Source organism: Brassica napus, chromosome C7 (assembly GCF_020379485.1).
Source record: "Brassica napus cultivar Da-Ae chromosome C7, Da-Ae, whole genome shotgun sequence".
Lineage (NCBI taxonomy): Eukaryota > Viridiplantae > Streptophyta > Magnoliopsida > Brassicales > Brassicaceae > Brassica > Brassica napus.
In genome coordinates this window covers 9,304,938-9,323,737 of record NC_063450.1, presented here as the reverse complement: position 1 = coordinate 9,323,737, position 18,800 = coordinate 9,304,938, and the positions used below count along the sequence as shown (strand labels likewise).

Sequence of the window (18,800 nt, the reverse complement as noted above, 5' to 3'; positions counted from 1 at the left end):
GACATCGCATATGCAGTTTCTAAGCTAGCTCAGTTTTCTTGTGCTCCAACTGATGTTCATTTGAAGGCTGTCCATAAGGTGTTGAGATATCTTAAAGGTACTATTGGACAGGGTGTGTTCTATGGAGTAGAAGATAACTTTGACTTGCGAGGATTCTCTGATTCTGATTGGGGAGGTTGCCCTGATGATAGAAGATCAGTTACGGGTTATACGATGTTCCTTGGTAATTCTTTGGTGTCTTGGAGATCACAGAAGCAGGACATTGTGTCGATGAGTACTGCTGAAGCGGAGTATCGTGCTATGAGCATGGCCACTAAGGAGATTATGTGGTATTGTGGTATTCTTAAGTCACTTCGTGTTCCGTTCTCTCCTCCTCCTTACTTATACTGTGATAACACAGTTGCTCTTTACATAGCTACCAACTCTGTTTTTCATGAGCGAACCAAACATGTGGAGTTTGATTGCCATAAGGTGAGAGAGTGCATTGTTCGTGGTATCTTGAAGACGATGTATGTTCGTACTGATAATCAGCTAGCCGATGTATTGACTAAGGCATTATACCCAGCTCCATTTCGAGATATCATTAGCAAGATGGGTGTTCTTAACCTTTATACACCTTCATCTTGAGAAGGAATATTAATGTATAGAGTCTGGTTTAGTCCGGTTTAGTTGAAATAGGTATTATGATTTCATTTGGTTTACAAGATCAGTCAAGTGTATATATATCTTGTACCAAACTCATTTTGTCAGTTGAGAAATAAGAGATCATTTTACATACGATTCCTCTTTGCTCATGATCTCTATTAATGGTGCAATCAGTATGTTGCATAAATCAACATGGAGCTGTAATTGATGTGATGCTGCGATAATAAAATCAATGAGTTGTCGTAATTGAACAACGAGCCAAGGTGGTTAAGCTTTTAACTCTATATAGAAAAAAAGTTTTATGTTATAAATGATGACTATTCATTTCATGAAGACACTTGTTCTATTCCTATAAAATGTGTCATCTTTGTCATCGTATAGGTGTCAATACTCTTTTTAATAGAGAAGCATAGGTGTTATAAATTTCTCACTATTTAAAATAGGAGTGAGTGATAAATGTTAATAAGATAATTCCAAGTAAATCATTTTGGATTTTATGATAGATTGTTAAATCATGGATGTTTTAAGTATAGCTTCAAGTTTAGTTTTGAAGTCAAACTTTTACCCTGATGTTGGCTCTTGACGATTTTATTTCTGATATATTATCTAGTCAAGTAATAACTAATCTACATATTCATTTGCTGGTTTACTTTCACAAGAGAATTTATAACTGCAGCTCTTTATTGTTATTCTTCATCAAGCTACAAAATCATGAAACAATTGTGAAGGGCCACGCCGGTGCTGGTGATTGCCGGAGCTTAAGTACTGAAAATCATTTGCAGGAATGGTATTCTTCTTGTTATTTATCACACCGGACATAGATACATCGCTGTGAGCGTCAGAGTTCTTAATCCCCAAAGTTAAAGACATCCCACCACTACCATGTCTTGTCATCTCGGTCACCATCATGAACCGGTCACCAGCATGTGCCACACTGTTCTGTCCCATGCTACTGCTTGCCACAACATTGTTGGAACTAGACTCCATTTGATGCTGTTCTTGAATCTCGGTGGTTGCAGGTGTGTTTCTGGAAGACAAGTTGGGACCACTCTCCTTCAATGCATCTGTGAATTCTTCCTTGTAGATCTCCTCCACCATTGGTTTCCAGAGACGCACTCGCGCATTAATGAACCAGTTCGACACCTTTAACAATAATCAAACAACATGGAAAATGAACACAAAAAAAAAAACCATCTGGATGAGAGAAAAGACTCTAAAGCTAACAATGCAGTACCTGGCCTCTGCTCAACCCTGTTTGTCTAGCTAGCATGATCTTGTCCGAATCCTTTGGATAACTAAGTTCAGAGTTTTCAAAAACGTAGCTGTTCAGACAGAGAGACTTACGATCTAATCCGTCATGTTCACCTCCTAAACTTTTCCTTATCACCAAGATCTGTACGGATATCGCATCCCTTACGCAACGGAAATGCCTCGAGATGGTCTGGAGCGCAAGGGCCGTGTATGGTTTAGCTGCTCCACATCCGGCTATTACATCGAAAGATGACACAACTATCTGCATTTGATGGTAATACTGCTTGTATCTCTTATCCACCTTTATACAAAATAGAAACAAACAATCATTAAGAGCATAGATGAGATGTTTTAAAGCCTATTTACCTCGTCTAGTATCGATAAGAGTTTTGTCAACTTGCGCTGCAATTCTTGTCTCTCTCCTTGAGGTATATCAGGATTCCTGTTTGATTCTTCAAGCTTATACTCTTTCTCTTCATTAATCGTTTCTCCCTCTGGCTGAAATTGCTTCAGAGCTTTCTTACCATTAATAGCTTCATCGAGAAGCTCTTGAGCAGCGTTGAGATACTTTGAGTTGTGAATGGTTCGAGTAAACCCGGAAACAACCTGTGTTGCATACTCGTTATTATTTCCTCTCATTGTCTCAGTCTGTGAGCTGAGGCCAAGGGATAGTCCCTGTTCTGTGGTAGGACGCATCATAACCGAGAAGCAGTTCCTGTCATTGTCTTTTTGATCTCTCCAAGAACCAGAATCTTGAATCTCAAACATTTGTGAAGCTCCTCCACCAAAACTTGACAATACTTGAACATCTTTTGAAGCTGAGACATAGTTTTTTTTTTTTTTTTTTTTTTTTTTTGAAGCTGAGACATAGTTAGCTTCTCCAGGAAACGTCTCTGGGTAAGAAACCGCAGGATTTGTGTAGATCATTGCTTTTCCAGGGACAAAGTCAGATGCAATTGGCCTGGAATAAATGTCACTTGAGCCACTACTTTGTAATAAGTTGCCATAGTCACTCCTTACCTGAAACGGGAAATTCTCTCTTTCAGATACAAATACAATCAACATACTCTTATAGAATCTTGATTCATTGATGAACTTTATAGAACTTTAAAATGGGAACTTTTCAGAAAACTTCGAGCAAGGATTGCAAGAAACATGTGAATCTACCTCTCTGCATGAATTAAAGAATTTAAAATGGAAAAAGAGAAAGAAAAGGAAAGATTTAAAAAATTACCAGGAACTCATCAGCTGGCTACTACTGTTGTAAGTGTTAAAAAAAGACTATAAAAACTCAAATTGAAAAAGGAAAAAAAAAATCAAGTTTGTAAATCTCTTGATGATCCCAGTAACACAAAATTAGCAACCAACACTCATCTCACCCCTAGCAAAAATTAAAGAAACAAAAGTTTTCGCTTTTTTTTTTTTTTACTTCTTCTCTTCCCATGGGTAATATATATATTTATCATCTCATTAACCCCACACGTGAGAGAGACATATCATCACATGCCCCATTTACTTTAATTTAGAACTTTCCTTTTTGGGTAGGAGATAAGAGCATCGCTATCCTAAGAGACACTCGGGGGTTCCTAATCTTTTTTTAATATTTTTAAAATGGAAAAGTGAATTTAAGAAATTCAGGTAAGAGACCGGAAAATTTGTGTGTCTATCACAAGTCTTACTTTAGGGTTTTTATAAAAAAATAAAACACTATTTTATTAACCTTAAAATTTATTGATAAAATTATTAAACATAACATTTTAAACATATATTTTTAAATAAAACATAAAAACAAAGATTAGTAAAATAAACGAGAATAGTTTGAAAGAAGCATTCGAACTCAGTTGATGTGCCCTTAGGTAGCGCACCGGGCAAAACATACATGCATGACTTGATCATAGGAAGCAGTAAAAATATATGTTCATTGTTTGACTCATATCTTCCAAACCACGAGGCTTCTATGAATGAAATAACTTGGAGAATGTTCTCAACTCAATTACAGATCTCCTCGAAGAAGAATCAGATCAAACGGAGTTCATATGTGACAGTTATGCCATTTACAAATCAGGTGATCTTCAGTTCTCGCTAATTCAGACCACCCGAGAAGCTGGAAATGGCTAACCTTCTTTCTGATGAACCAACGACCAATTAAATCATGCCAAAGGTGATTATTCATGTTCTAAATGTCCAAGAAAGTCTTGGGCTTGATGGTTTACAAAAAAGAATCAAAAACAGACTTGTTTGGGCCAAATGGAGAAACCGATAAAAATTGGCTAAGAAAAAAAGATGGATTTCGATCAGGCCTTAAAGAGACATGCCTTGGCCCATATCAGGAGCATATTCTTCACTTTTCAAAGTCCTGGTCGTGGCTATATCAAGAGGCAGTCCAAGTTTCAGTCAAAGACTTTATTTAGTCAAGTCTTTGTTTCTATTTTCAATGTCTTGGTTTTAGCACATTCTTCTTTGGATTTCTACAACTTGTAATCCTATAAATAGAGCCTATGAGCCATGAAATAAAGTATTCATTTTCCCTTTTATTTGAGTTTATCTCTTTGTTCTTTGTAGAACACTTTTCGTTTTTTGGTGAGGTTATCTCCGAGTAAACAAATCTCTATTTCGTTGGACCTGTGCGTCATATCAAGCAACGTATATAAACCCTTCTTTTGTTGGACTTGTGCGTCATATCAAGCAACAACTAAAGTCTGGTAGTATCAAGAGACTTTCTGCACCTCTTGTGTCACCGTTCAATCCACCAGTTCTCCATTTTGGCGAGTTCATATCCCCTTAGTCCGATTGAGTGATCCTTCCCTATTTAGGGTGTATCAAGTGGTATCAGAGCCACTCATTCGGTACTATCTATCCATCTTCTCATCTTTCATTTTCTAAACACTATTCTTTCTATCTTAAATCCGGGCCACTACTTTACCTATCGCCATTGTTCTATAAAAAAAAAGATATATAAAAAAAAAAACAAAAGTTTGTTTGTTGGCTAGGTGTGGAAGAGAAATCCTGCTGGCTGAGGAGAAATCCAGCCTTGGAGTGGTTAATACGGATTTCACAAATCAGTTCTCTTATCTTTCTATCTTGTGTTCATCCCTTGTTGCTTGGAGATTCCATTGGGTTACTTGATTTGTTCTCTTAGAACTTTGAGAGGAAACTCTTGTGTGACCATTAAAATTCGAGAGAAACACGTGTGTGTGTGAGGATAAACACTTGAGAGTGTGAGGATTATTTTTATCTGTTAACCTTTTGTGTTAAGAATTTCCAGGTTAAGATGTTTGAAGTTGACCAAAGAAAGCTTTTCAGTCAGTTTGAAGTCAATGAGTTTTGTGACAACCTTGTGGAGGGTGTGGTGAAAGCCCTCAAGGACATCAGTAAGATCCAAAAGAAGAGCAAAACCACACGTGCACCTGTAGCTAAGCCATCCTTATTCATCAATGAAAAATTGAAAGGTAAATCTGAAAACAACCTTGAAGATCTAAAAGATTTTTCAGATTCTTTATCAATTTTTGATGAGTATGATGAAGAGCTGATTGAAAGTTTGATGATTTGCGAGGATAATTGTGATCTTCCTTTTCCAGAACATGATTTTATGTTTGATAAAGAACAGACTATTGCAGAACTAACCTTTTTGCAACCAGAGCATCCGAGTAGTATTGTTCTATTTTCAAAGGATTTTGAGGAAAAGCCATTTGACTACCCACATCAAGGACCGCTTCTTGATACTAGGAGACCCTTGGATGATGGCCTAGGTCCCATCTTTGATGATGAAGACGAACTTGGTCCTACCTTTGATGAGAAAGCACCACGCATGACATCCATCAACATGGAGAATCATCTTTGCTTTGATCCAGGCACAACTCCTATGCCTTTGACCACAGACATTCAAGAGCACTGTGAGAAACTTGATTTGATTAATTTTCTGTCTGAAATGTGTGTTAAGATCAGTTCTTAAGATGTGAAACGTTTTGGTTTTGACAAGGTTAAAGAATTTCGTGTTTCAGATTCTGTTTGTGAAAACATGTTTAATTCTTTTAAAGTGTTTCAACCTGATGAACTTCTTGATCAAAAACGTTTTCAACATGACAATGGCATCAATTCTGGATTTGTTTTGAGTTTTGAGAAGTTCTTGAAACATAGCAAAGGTTTTGATCATTTTGAAGAGTCTCTTGAGCTTGATTTGCAACAGCCTGATTTTTGTGCTAGAAATTCGTTTTATTCATTTGTCTTCAAAGAAAATAGCTTTAATCTGAGTTGTTATAGATATGCACTGATCACTGGTAACTTGTTTGCATCCACTTGTGCCTTGGACGAATTTATGGTTAAGACTTTTCTGGAACAGAAATCACTTAGAGCTAAACCGATTTTTTGTTGTGATTCTGTTTTGAAATCTGATCTTGAACTTTTGTATTCTAATTCTGATCATGTTAGGCACGTTTTGAAAATGTCCTATGATATTTCATGCCTTGAAAGCATTTTGATTTACAGCACCTTTTTGATAAAAGTGTTGATCCTTGGATAAGTAATTCTCGTTTTGAAATTGATATTTTGTGTTCTAAATCTGAGAAACTTGCGCATGTTTTAATTTTTTTCTTTAGTAACGGTGCTATCACGTTCCCTGACACCATTATGGTGTACAACACTTACTTTGATATGTTTCATGATGATCTGAAACGTGTGCTTCATGTTCTATGGAAAGAAACTTTGGTTTCTGATCTGAACAAGTACTTGTCTTGCACATATGATCCTGGTATTTTAATGTTTGTTTTGAGTGTCCAGAATAAACAGGATCAGTCTCCAAGAGGTGTCAGGAACAAAAGCAGAGATCATGCTTATAAGTTTGATATTTGGAGATGGAAGTACTTGAGGAAAACAACTTCAAAACTCCAAGGAAGTTTCTTTCCAAAATTTTCCTTCACTATATTTTACATGTTTTTTAGATTCTTTTTTCCTGATTTATTTCCTTTTGATACAGACAAAATAGATTTGAGGTCAAATCCTTTTCAAGAGGGAGGGAATGATGTGCCCGTGGGTAGTGCACCGGGCAAAACAGACATGCATGGCTTGATCATGGGAAGCAGTAAAGATATATGTTCATTGTTTGACTCATATCTTCCAAACCACGAGGCTTATACGCATGAAATAACTTGGAGAATGTTTTCAACTCAATTACGGAGCTCTTCGAAGAAGAATCAGATCAAACGGAGTTCATATGTGACACTTATGCCATTTACAAATTAGGTGATCTTCAGTTCTCGCGAATTCAGACCACCCGAGAAGCTGGAAATGGCTAACCTTCTTTCTGATGAACCAACGACCAATTAGATCATGCCAAAGGTGATTATTCATGCTCTAAATGTCCAAGAAAGTCTTGGGCTTGATGGTTTTCAAAAAGATTCAAAAACAGACTTGTTTGGGCCAAATGGAGAAACCGATAAAAATTGGCTAAGGAAAAAAGATGGATTTCGACCAGGCCTTAAAGAGACATGTCTTGGCCCATATCAGGAGCATATTCTTCACTTTTCAAAGTCCTGGTCGTGGCTATATCAAGAGGCAGTCCAAGTTTCAGTCAAAGACTTTATTTAGTCAAGTCTTTGTTTCTATTTTCAATGCCTTGTTTTTAGCACATTCTTCTTTGGATTTCTACAACTTGTAATCTTATAAATAGGGCCTATGAGCCACGAAATAAAGCATTGAATATTTCCTTTTATTTAGGTTTATCTCTTTGTTCTTTGTAGAACACTTTTCGTTTCTTGGTGAGTGTTGGGGTCAAAAACGGACACGACGAAGTTAACATCCAAATATCCGTAAAAATTAACATGAACGTTATTACGAAAAGTATTCTTCGTAATGATTACTTTTACGAAAAGTCTTGCGGTGAAATATTGCGTTAAACTTGGTTCATTCATCGAAACTAAAGAACACGTACATGAAACATCGGAAAAAGATGCAAACAAGGTCGCCACGTAACGACCGATCCGCAAACAAGCCGGTTGCTAGGTAGCGACCGAACCGAGAACGAGTCGGTCGCTACGTAGTGACCGACCAAGCCTCTCGGTCGGTCACTACGTAGCGACCGATCCGCAACGTAGCGACCGACCAAGCCTCTCGGTCGGTCGCTACGTAGCGACCGATCCGCAACGAGCCGGTCGCTACGTAGCGACCGAGCAAGCCTCTCGGTCGGTCGCTACATAGTGACCAAGCAAGCCTCTCGGTCGGTCGCTACGTAGAACCGAGCAAGCCTCTCGGTCGGTCGCTACGTAGAGACCGAGCAAGCCTCTCGGTCGGTCGCTACGTAGCCACCGACCAAGCCTCTCGGTCGGTCGCTACGTAACGACCGACCCGCAAGTAGTCGGTTGCTACGTAGCGACCGATCCGCAATCGAGTCGGTCGCTACGTAATGACCGACCAAGCCATTCATTTGGTCACTACGTAAAGACCGATCCATCACGGACCCGATCGCTACGTAGCGACCGAACTGTCTCGGACATCGATCAACGGGTACGACCCAAATCTGTGCATTCTCGTTTGTTCCTCAATGCTAGCTCCCACATACCGCAGTCATATCATTTTTCGCTCCCATCGATTGGAGTTATCATTTAAACTTTACAATAAAAATCGCGGAATGTTCATTCTTATCGATAAAAATTGTGATAAACATTTCAAATCGAAGGGTGGCCCAAATAGGTCTAAAACTCGATTAGAAATCCACTTACGATTTTTTATGGAAAAGCCCATAGATACTATGGCGGTTTATACGTAGTCCGCAAGAAAGGATAAATGTCAAAATTCCGCAGATAAATGTTAAGATTCCGCGGATAATCATGAAGATCGGGAAAAATGAAATATCTCCATTTTCGAGTTATGACGGCTTAAGGGCAGGAATGGAAAAGCTCAAACCGACCTTGGAGGGAGTATATAAGGAGTCCTAGGCGAGAGGCACAAAAGGAGAACTTTTTCAGAGCAAACTTAGCACTTAGAGCAATCAGGCAACTTTCCGTTTTTGTTATTTCGAGCTGCGACTCAACTAGGTTTTGCAGTCTTAGGTTATTAGAACTAGGGAACTCGCCGACAGCTCTCGTAGCCAGGGCTACTACCTTGTTGTAAACGCTCATACGCAAATTTGGAATAAGACTTCTCTTTGCTCTCTTTTTACGATTTTTATCTTTTTCGTCTTTATTTCGTGTTCTGATTGCTTGGCGTGTGGTTTAGCAGATATCTGGAACTCTGGGAAATTAGGGTTTTCCTAACTTTCCTAATTTAAACGGAAATCGACAGTGCGAATTTTGGTTCCCACAGTTTGGCGCTAGAAGGAGGGGGGGGGGGGTACGGATCAATCTAACTCTCAGCCACAACACGCTCGACCAGACATGTCAACTGACAACACGAAAAACATGCAGAATCCTCTCAACGGAGGAAGCAACAACGATCAAAACACTCCAGAAGCAGCCGTGTCTGCGGCCCGCGCAACAGCTAACGCCGCGACGCTCGAGGAGTTCAAAAAGATGTTCTCTGCCTACGAAAAGAGGTTAGAAGAACAGGACAAGCTCGTGGGTACCTTGACGAAAAAGGTCAAAACCTTAACGGCAAGAACCCGTGCAGTCCTCCCTCGCGGATCTACGAAAATCTGCAGAAGAAAACTCGACTTCGCAACACCACTCGACAGGCCTGGAACATCGCGGGAACGTCCTTCGGGTCAAGATCCCAGCGAAACATCCCCTGCTGAGAAACAGAACTCTAAAAACCCTCTATCCCCCGCAAAGGACACAGAGGTCGATGAAGTCGAGCATGTCGACTTGGATCCCAGCGACGTTTCCAACGATACGGAAGAAGACGCTGACGTACATCCAAGGAGAACCAGAATCCAATCGGCTCGGGAAGACTCTCCATTTGATAAACCAATGACGGAAGAGGAGGAAAACCTCTACTGGGTCGAAAAGGAAGAGTTAGCCGAAAAAAAAATCGAGATCACTCGCAGCAAACGCCGACAGCTACCTTAGGACTAGCCGAGTAGTAAGCAGCAATTCTGGTCTAGAAAGTAGACGACCTTTGCTCATTTCCCACAACGGGGTCTTTGCTCGTGTTCAACCACGAGCTGATGAGCACAACATCATCACTGGGCGTCCACGTCCTTCGTTCTTTACATTTTCCAGGCGTGTCTTCACCAATGTTTGAAGCTTGGGTACCATGACTACCTAAGAAAGGAACCTGCGACGATGATGGTTCGTTCTTTACATTTTCCAGGCGTGTCTTCACCAATGTCGGCAAGATTCCTAGTTCTAGCAACCCTAAGACGGCTAAACCTAATTGAGTCGCAGCTCGAAATAACAAAAACGGAAAATTGCCTAAATTGCTCTAAGTGCTAAGTTTGCTCTGAAAAGTCCTCTGCCATTCTCCTCGCCTAGGACTCCTTATATACTAGCTCCAAGGTCGGTTTACGCTTTTACTCTTCTGCCCTTAAGCCGTCATAGCATAAAAATGGAGATATTCCATTTTTCCCGATCTTCCAATTATCTTCAAAACTTCCGTATTTTTCCGCGGAAACTTGACATTTATCCTTCCTTGTGGACCAAGCGTAAACCGTGCTGCGGTTTACGGGCTTTTGGTTAAGAAATCATAGGATGGGCCTCGAGTCGTGTTTTAGATCCCTTTGGGCCATCTTCCGACTCGACACGTTTACTACGAATTCTTTTTGATAAAGAACGAACTTTCCGCGGTTTCTAATCCGCGAAGTTTGATCGATGAATTTGAATAGCGGAAAACATGGACTGAGCTTGCTACGGTCTTCGGGAGATAGCATTTGAAGGTTTGACGAGAATGCATGGATTGATGTCGTATCGATGTTCGGAAGGGTTCAATCGCTACACAACGACTGAAATTCGGCCCGAGCCCGGTTGCTACGTAGCGACCGAGCTTTGGCTCGAGCTCGGTCGCTATGTAGCGACCGAGCGGGACGATCTTTACGTAGCGACCGAGCGGGACGATCGCTCGGTCGCTACGTAGCGACCGAGCTGGACGAGCGCTCGGTCGCAACGTAGTGACCGAGCTTTGACTCGAGCTCGGTCGCTTTGTAGCGACCGAGCTTTCGCTCGGACTTGGTTGCTACGCAGCGACCGGACAGAGTGTATGCGTGGTAATTACGCAACGGTCGAGCTTGGTTAGTTTGGTTTGAATCTTCAAGGATACTTCTTCGTAAAAACTTCGTGTTTGGTTATATTTTACGAAAGTTACATCTTCCTTTTTACTATCTCTTTCGGAAATACGATCTCCGAGGATTTTCGGGTGGTAATTCCGTCGTAACCGTTTTTGACCCCAACAGTTAGCCCCCCAGCCCGGTAGGATGCATCGTAGGATCCTAGCGTGCGGTTAGGCATGTTCGGCAAGTTAGGCGTGATGGATGGAATTAATATCCGAAAGTCCGAGCTTGAACAGTAAATTCTCATGCTTATAAGAAGGGAGGTAACTTGTTTCATAATTTTTTCACTTTCTTGTCTTTCTCTAAGATCTTTCTTAAGAAAAAATTTTCTTTCTTTCTCTCCACCCTTTTCCTCTATTTTCTTAGGAGAAGTTTAAAGATGTCGAGCAAGAAAAAGATTGCGAAAAAAGGGTCTTCATCCGCGAGTGCTTACGAAGAGCTCATTGTTCCGAAGATGGAGTTCGTGCCTCACTCGGTACATCCTGCCGAGAACGAGGCATGGTGGGTTGCTCATTATGGCTCGTTGACCCCTCCCAAGGAGAAGTCGTTCCCGGTCCTGACCCATCGTGGAGTCGAGAAAGGGGATGCAAGCAGGAGTACCGACGAGTTTCTCGCGATCATGCGATCGTTCTACCATATCCCGGATGCTGTGGAGTTCCGGATTCCTCGCCGTGGGGAATGTGCTAACAGCCCCCCAGAGGGTTACTTCACTTGCTACGAGGCGTTCGTAGTGCGTTGTCGCCTATGATTCCCAATACCCGAAATTCTCGTCCGAGTGTTGGACCGTTTCGAAGTTGCGATAAGCCAGTTGACTCCCCTTGCCATTCAGCATCTTATTGGGATCCTGATCCTAAGCTACGAGCATGGCCTTTCCCTTTCCGTCGATCATTATGAAGCGCTTTTGAGGCTTCAACTTGTCACAGATACGGATAAGCATAGGTTGGTCCCTCGGAAATTTATGTCAGTGGTAAGAAGTTCATTACGAACTTCAACTCGTGGAAGAAGTTCTTTTTCTTTGTTCGTATAGACGCTGCGTCCGTCGAAGAGAGTTGCATTCCACTGTTCCGGAGGTTGCCGAATGATCGTCCCTTCATCAACCCTCTTGCTCCGTTCCCTGAGGACATCATTGCGGTGAGGGATCTTCTCAGGGACGGTCCCTTCTTTTGGACTTCTTTTACGCCGAAGAGGGTTCGGAAGGCACTGAGATTCGTGCAACCCGGTCCTGCTTTGGCTGCGGACACAGGAAGCGACTCCGAATCTCACGACCAGAATCCCGTCGAAGCTCCAACAGCTGTGCCGGAGTCGAGCTCTCGGAAAGGAAAAGATGTCGATCTTGGCGACATAGAATTTTCGATGGATGACTCTATGCTTCCAGGATGGGATCCGAACCTTGCTTACGGCGATGGGAGTGGTTCGAGCGAGGTCCCTATTCCGGATTTCGATGATTTCTTTGCTGATCTGCCACCGGGTTTCGATGCTCCCCCTCCTACGAAAGAATCGGCGAGGCCAAGAGTCGTTGCGGAAGGATCTTGCATCATCAATGGGGTTAGTTTATTGAGAATTTTTTGGTGATTGTCCTATGTATATATATATTTATAACATGTCAATCGATTTTGCAGGGCCTGAGCTTGCTGGGCTCGGCCATTGAGGCAGGCCATAGAGAAGCCATGGTCTACCGCTTCAAAGCGGAGAAAGCGGAGCGGGATCTCGCTCGCGTGCAAGGAAAGGCAAGAGGGAAATCGTCGAGGTGATGAAGACTCGTGCCTCTCAATTCCAGGTTGAGTATGGGAACCTCAAGAATGCCTTTACCTTGGTGGGTGACTTTCGTGAGTGCCGCGGTTCGGTCGGAAGTCTTTGGAGGACGCGAGCCGATGACTATGCGTTTGAGGAGGAAATGAGCTTGATGAAGAGTGGGATGAATGAACGTGCCCACGCTGAGGCGCTTATCCCTTCGATCAACGAGCGGATTCAAGGGTTCTGGGATTCCATCCCGGTTTCCCCTGATACCGAGGAGGTTTCGACTGGGTTTCCCGATGATGGCGAGGAAGTGGATCGTCCCGCGGATGCGTTCGGTGCTTCGTTGTCCGGGGACTTTGACTTTGGATTACGAGAGGTGGAATAGTTATCGAAAGAGAGATGCTCGTCTTTCTGTTTCATGTTTATGGCCGATTGTGGCCGAGAGATTTGTACGGGCCTGTTTTGGCCATTTTTATCGTTTATCGGGATTGGCCGTTGGTGGCTTTGAATCCCCTTACCGCTTTACGCGGTTATTTATATGATGAATGTTTTCGTTTTCGAGTTTTCCTGAGTATGTTTGAAGTAAATATGAGTTGTCGTCTCATATTTAATTCCGATTAGACGTTCAATCTGTTGGTTTGATCGTAATTTTCGTAAAAATTATTTATCTTTACGATTTTCGAGAACATTGAGATACGAACGGAGAGACATGGTTTAGGATCTCGTATCTTTTAGATATCATGCCTTGAGATGTTTGAGACCAAAGCGTTGGGTTTAGGGCAAGACCTAGTTTTACTTTCGGTTAAGGTTTATGCGGTGACTAGCCGGCTATCGTTTTTCCCGTTGCGATTTCTTCCTGATTCGCACCGATTTAAAGTCCGCGATATGTTCTCGGCTTATACGACTTGTATGGTACGAATCGAGCATGTTCTCAGAATTAACTGGAAGTGCTAAACCAAAATTTCAGATTTTTGTTGTAGCGCGCTTTTGTCCTTGTGCTGGACGTTTTTAAAGATCAAAAGAGTGATCGAATTGCGTTTGTTTAAGACGGCTGGGGTGTTCGTCGGGGCCAATCGACGAACGGGGTGTAAGGTTTTGGTGGTCGCGTTCGGACAATTTGTTCGTATTATTTTCGAATTTTAACTTTGCGACGTCTCGCAGTTGTTTCGAGGATTACACGTGTATCTTTGTGCGTTTGAAGGATGATGTTTTTTTTACGATTTTTGGGCCGGATGAGGCTGCAGACAAGAGTCTTAATGTTTCCAGGCGTGTCCTGAAAATTTTTTGTGTTTAACTGAAGCGTAAACATTTTCCGATAAAAAGGACAACTTATATTGTAGTAAAAGTTTTTGAAGTTTCTTAAAAACTCGATTACAATAATGGCGATTTTTTAAGTGGGAGTATAAGAGTATACGCACCCACTCCCCCCCTCCTTTTTAGAGAGGGGGATAGCTGAACTCGTCTTTTGACGAGCTGCCTACGTACCCCTTTCGAGGATTAAGCCATCTCGTAGTTCTGTTTCATGCCGCGAGTGTTCTTACTCGGCGGTAGATGTCGCGATGTCCGCCTTGACCTTGTCGATCGTGGCTGGGTCAACGCTATTTTCCGGATGTTCCGGTTGAGTTGTAGCATGGGCTTCAGACTTGTGTCGAGCTTCGACGTCCGATGCGTTTGCGTTGGTAGACGTTTTTAATTCGTTTTTTCCCGGGGTGCTTTTGGCCGAAGATTGGTCTATCTTCGTGCGCTTGCCGTTTACAGCTGCAGAAGTCATGATTTGCCTTAACTTGTGCTCTGCGAGGAAGCATAGCCGCGACTGTTTTTGGCACCCCCAGATGGCCGCGACTCCGCTTGGGGTTGGGAATTTGAGACCCAGGTGGAAGGTTGACGGAACTGCCTGCATGGCGTTGAGCCATGGGGTTCCCATGATCACGTTGTAGATAGCGGGATGATCGACCACCGCGAACTCGACGATTTTCGTGATCTCCTTGGCCATGACTGGCAATTGGATCGATCCAAGAGTCATCGATACTTCGCCTGAAAAACCCGTGAGTGGTTTTGGCGTCGGAATTACTTCTCCGAGTTCGATGCTCATCCATTTGAGAGTATCGCGGAAGATTACGTTGACCGTGCTTCCCGTGTCGACGAGTACCCTTCTGACTTCTAAGTCTCGTATAACGAGATCTATGACGAGCGGGTCACAGTGAGGTTGATCGATGCCGCCGGCCTCTTCCTTTGTGAAGGTGATCGAGCAATTTTGGCCATCTCGGGGATGAGACCATGTTGACCAATTTGCGCTCGACTCCGCCTTCCGTTGGTAAGCCTTGATGGCCGACACAGTGTCGCCGCAGTATTGTGATCCTCCGATGATCATATTGACTCTGCGGCGATTGTTATCGTTCCCTTTGTCGTCTGGCCTACTGCCGCGTTTATCCCCAGGCTGGTCTTGTTGAGGGGATTTTTCAGCGGACGGATTTCTGTCCGTCTTTGGAGGGCGATCAGAATCGAGGATCAGATCCTTGACACTAGTTACTTCCGAGAGCTCTCCAGCGAGTAGCTTAGCGGCCAGTCTTGCTCCCAAGACTTTGCAGTTGGTTGTGGAATGTCCTCGGGATTGGTGGAACTCGCAGAAGGTGTTTTCGTCATACCCTTGATTGCGAGTCCATGTGTTGCCCGTGGTCCGACCCTGATCTGAGTTGATCGCATAGTTATGCGCCCCCTGGAGATCTTCCCCCTCGTGATGGACGTACTTGCATTTACGAGAGTTCTTCTTTTTCCCTTTCGGGTCCACGTCTTTCGAGGATGGTCTTACCGCCTTATGTTTTTGCGATAAGACTTTAGTTTCCTCCTCTACTATGATGTAGTCCGTTGCTTTGTGGAGGGCGTCCTGGATCGTTCGTGGTTTGTCGAGAGTTATCCACTTTCTGAATTTTGACTTGTACCAGAGCGTCTTTCTCAGCGCGTCGATGGCCACTTTGTCGCTTATCCCACTGACCCTTGACATTATCAGCTTGAACCGACTGATAAACTCGCGGAGGGGTTCGTCTTCCCTCTGGGAGAGACTCCAGAGGTCAACATCGGAGGTTTCTCTGTCTATGAATACAAAGCATTGCTTGAGAAATTCCGATGCGAGCTGTCGGAAACTCCCGATGGTGTTACGACGAAGGCGTGCGAACCATTCAAGTGCTGCTCCTTCCAGGTTTTCAACGAACAGGCGGCAGTAGCCGGCATCCTTTTTGCCTTCCTTCAGTCTAGCTCTTCCCATCGCGATGTGGAAAGCCGCGAAGTTTGATCGATGAATTTGAATAGCGGAAAACATGGACTGAGCTTGCTACGGTCTTCGGGAGATAGCATTCGAAGGTTTGACGAGAATGCATGGATTGATGTCGTATCGATGTTCGGAAGGGTTCAATCGCTACACAGCGACTGAACTTCGGCTCGAGCCCGGTTGCTACATAGCGACCGAGCAGGACGAACGCTCGGTCGCTACGTAGCGACCGATCTTTGGCTTGAGCTCGGTCGCTACGTAGCGACGGAGCGGGACGAACGCTCGGTCGCTACGTGGCGACCGAGCGGGACGAGCGCTTAGCAACCGAGCTTTTTCTCGAGCTCGGTCGCTACGTAGCGACCGAGCTTCGGCTCGAGCTCGGTCGCTACGTAGCGACCGAGCTTTGTCTCGAGCTCGGTCGTTACGTAGCAACCAAGCGGGACGATCGCTCGGTCGCTACGTAGCGACCGAGCTTTGGCTCGAGCTCGGTCGCTACATAGCGACCGAGCTTGGCCGAGCTCGATCGCTAAATAGCGACCGAGCTTGGCTGAGCTCGATCGCTAAATAGCGACCAAGCAGGACGATCGCTCGGTCGCTACGTAGCGACCGAGCTTCGGCTCGAGCTCGGTCGCTACGTAGCAACCGACCGGGATGAGCGCTCGGTCGCTACGTAGCGACCGAGCTTTGGCTCGAGCTCGGTCGCTACGTAGCGACCGAGATGGACGAGCGCTCGGTCGCTACGTAGCGACCGAGCTTTGACTCGAGCTCGGTCGCTTCGTAGCGACCGAGCTTTGGCTTGGACTTGGTTGCTAAGCAGCGACCGAACAGCGTGTATGCGTGGTAATTACGCAACGGTCGAGCTTGGTTAGTTTGGTTTGAATCTTCAAGGATACTTCTTCGTAAAAACTTCGTGTTTGGTTATATTTTACGAAAGTTACATCTTCCTTTTTACTATCTCTTTCGGAAATACGATCTCCGAGGATTTTCGGGTGGTAATTCCGTCGTAACCGTTTTTGACCCCAACAATAGATCAAGTTAATTCATTCCCACACTAACCTTCTGTACTTGGTGAAGAATGGATCTCTCAAGAGGTACAATGCCCATTGCAGCTTCCTTCTCCTACGCTGAACAGAAAAAAATACAAGGAAGTTAATCAATTCGGTTCTAACATTTTATGTAATTGAGGTTCTGAGATATGTCTAACCTCGTCCCTTTCAGTTTGAGAGAAATGTATTTGCTTGCTCTGCTCTTCCCACAGCTTAAGATTTAAAAGAATCCCCATTCCCAGTGCATCCACCTATAGACATGCATGATTGAACTACACAACAACCGGTTTACCTTTCGATTTGAGGAGAGGTTTGTCTCCATCAAGAAGATCCACCGAGAGAGACGCCGAGTGCTTCATCGTCGACGAGATCACGCGAAAGAGAGGCAGAGAGGCGAAAGAGAGGCGGAGTCATCACCGAGACAACCACGAAAACACGCGCCGATTGATTCATCGTCAAGGAGAGGTGAAGAACGAGAGCCGGAATCGCAGACTGATTCATCCGACGACGACAGATAAATCGCGACTTTTTCGATTCCAAACCATCTGTCTGATTTCACGAAGCCGAGAGAGAAAGAGAGATGAGAGAGAAGAGGAGACGTGAATGGTGGACACATGTCCATAAACAACGTCTCTTTCTTATATTAATTAAGCGACGTTGCTTCTAATAAAATGTAATTTTCTTTTTTATTTAATCACAATTAATCTAAGAAACCTCCATAAGCAACTAGGATAATGATGCTCTAATAGATATTGCTGCAAAGCCGGTCGGTGCTTGAATTTGCTTCATTTATTTTTCTTCTTCTTAGAGATCTTTGGTGAAGATAAGAAAACACATGAAAATGGCTAGAAGTAAAAGTATGTTAAGGAGCTTCTGAGGTAGAGCTTTTTTATTTTTATCAAATGGTAGATCTAACGCCCTTACATAAACCGAGTCTTAAATCAACATTACAGGTAAAATACACATTTACTAAACTAGAAAAAATCCGGGTCATTGTGTCAGAGGTTTTTAGTTTGACTAATTATTCCGACGAAACTAATATTACATAATATGGTTTTGGGTATGGAGGGATTATGGATTTCAGCGCTGAGCTTCTAAAAGTCAAAAATATATATACATATTTAGATATCATAAGTATAATAATTATTGTATTGCAAACTAATTAGATAATTAATTTTTATTTTAAAAAAGCTAAACTAATCATAAAATAATTAACATTACAAGAATATTTTGTATTTTAAGAGTTTATAGCTACAGATTCTATTGTTGTATATTAAACTACAACGTAATTTACCTCTTTTCAATTTTTTTTCCGTTTTTAGGTTTTGATTTAGAATATAGGCTGTAAAATTTTCTGTTATAACTATAGATTCTATTGTTGTAGATTTATATCAATAAATTTTAAAACACTAAACATAAGGATTTGATAGAGAGGAGTTGTATTTTATATTTTTTTCCTGTAAAGATTAGGATATAAAAAAATTTCTTGCAGCTGTAGGTTTTTGGCTCTAAATTTTATGATGTACTATAGATTCTTCTGTATTTTTTTCTAAATGCAAACACAATTAGTAAATAAAATTTATATGAATTTCAGAAAAGGTTATAACATTTTCATGTTTAAATATGAAGTTATAGAAAAATAACTATTAATCTTAAACAATAT

The 18,800-nt window shown here is 42.6% G+C and overlaps 1 protein-coding gene across 6 annotated transcripts; it reads right to left on the bottom strand.

Annotated features, from left to right (window-relative positions):
- Positions 1–1,217: 1,217 nt before the first annotated feature.
- Positions 1,218–17,782, bottom strand: LOC106407178 (BEL1-like homeodomain protein 7). Of its 6 annotated transcripts, XM_048762830.1 has the most exons (6): positions 17,296–17,767; positions 17,148–17,215; positions 5,521–5,762; positions 2,263–2,916; positions 1,880–2,197; positions 1,218–1,788 (listed from the first exon to the last, which is right to left on the bottom strand). In XM_048762830.1, exons 4-6 carry the CDS (start codon positions 2,821–2,823, stop codon positions 1,342–1,344), a joined length of 1,326 nt encoding a protein of 441 aa, XP_048618787.1. In that variant the 5' UTR covers positions 2,824–2,916; positions 5,521–5,762; positions 17,148–17,215; positions 17,296–17,767; the 3' UTR covers positions 1,218–1,341. The 6 variants fall into 6 exon arrangements, with proteins under 6 accessions (XP_048618787.1, XP_048618783.1, XP_048618782.1 ...); XM_048762826.1 differs by lacking the exon at positions 5,521–5,762 and having other exon boundaries at positions 1,880–2,158; positions 17,148–17,210; positions 17,296–17,782; XM_048762825.1 differs by lacking the exon at positions 5,521–5,762 and having other exon boundaries at positions 17,148–17,210; positions 17,296–17,779.
- Between the last annotated feature and the right edge of the window lie 1,018 nt (positions 17,783–18,800).

Excerpts from the sequence above, each read along its gene's own strand:
- LOC106407178 (XM_048762825.1), bottom strand. The coding sequence starts at position 17,373 with ATGGGGATTCTTTTAAATCTTAAGCTGTGGGAAGAGCAGAGCAAGCAA. Across the intron at positions 2,917-17,147 it reads TTCTTCACCAAGTACAGAAG|GTAAGGAGTGACTATGGCAA; the intron begins GTTAGTGTGGGA and ends TTCCCGTTTCAG. Across the intron at positions 1,789-1,879 it reads CAGGGTTGAGCAGAGGCCAG|GTGTCGAACTGGTTCATTAA; the intron begins GTACTGCATTGT and ends TTATTGTTAAAG.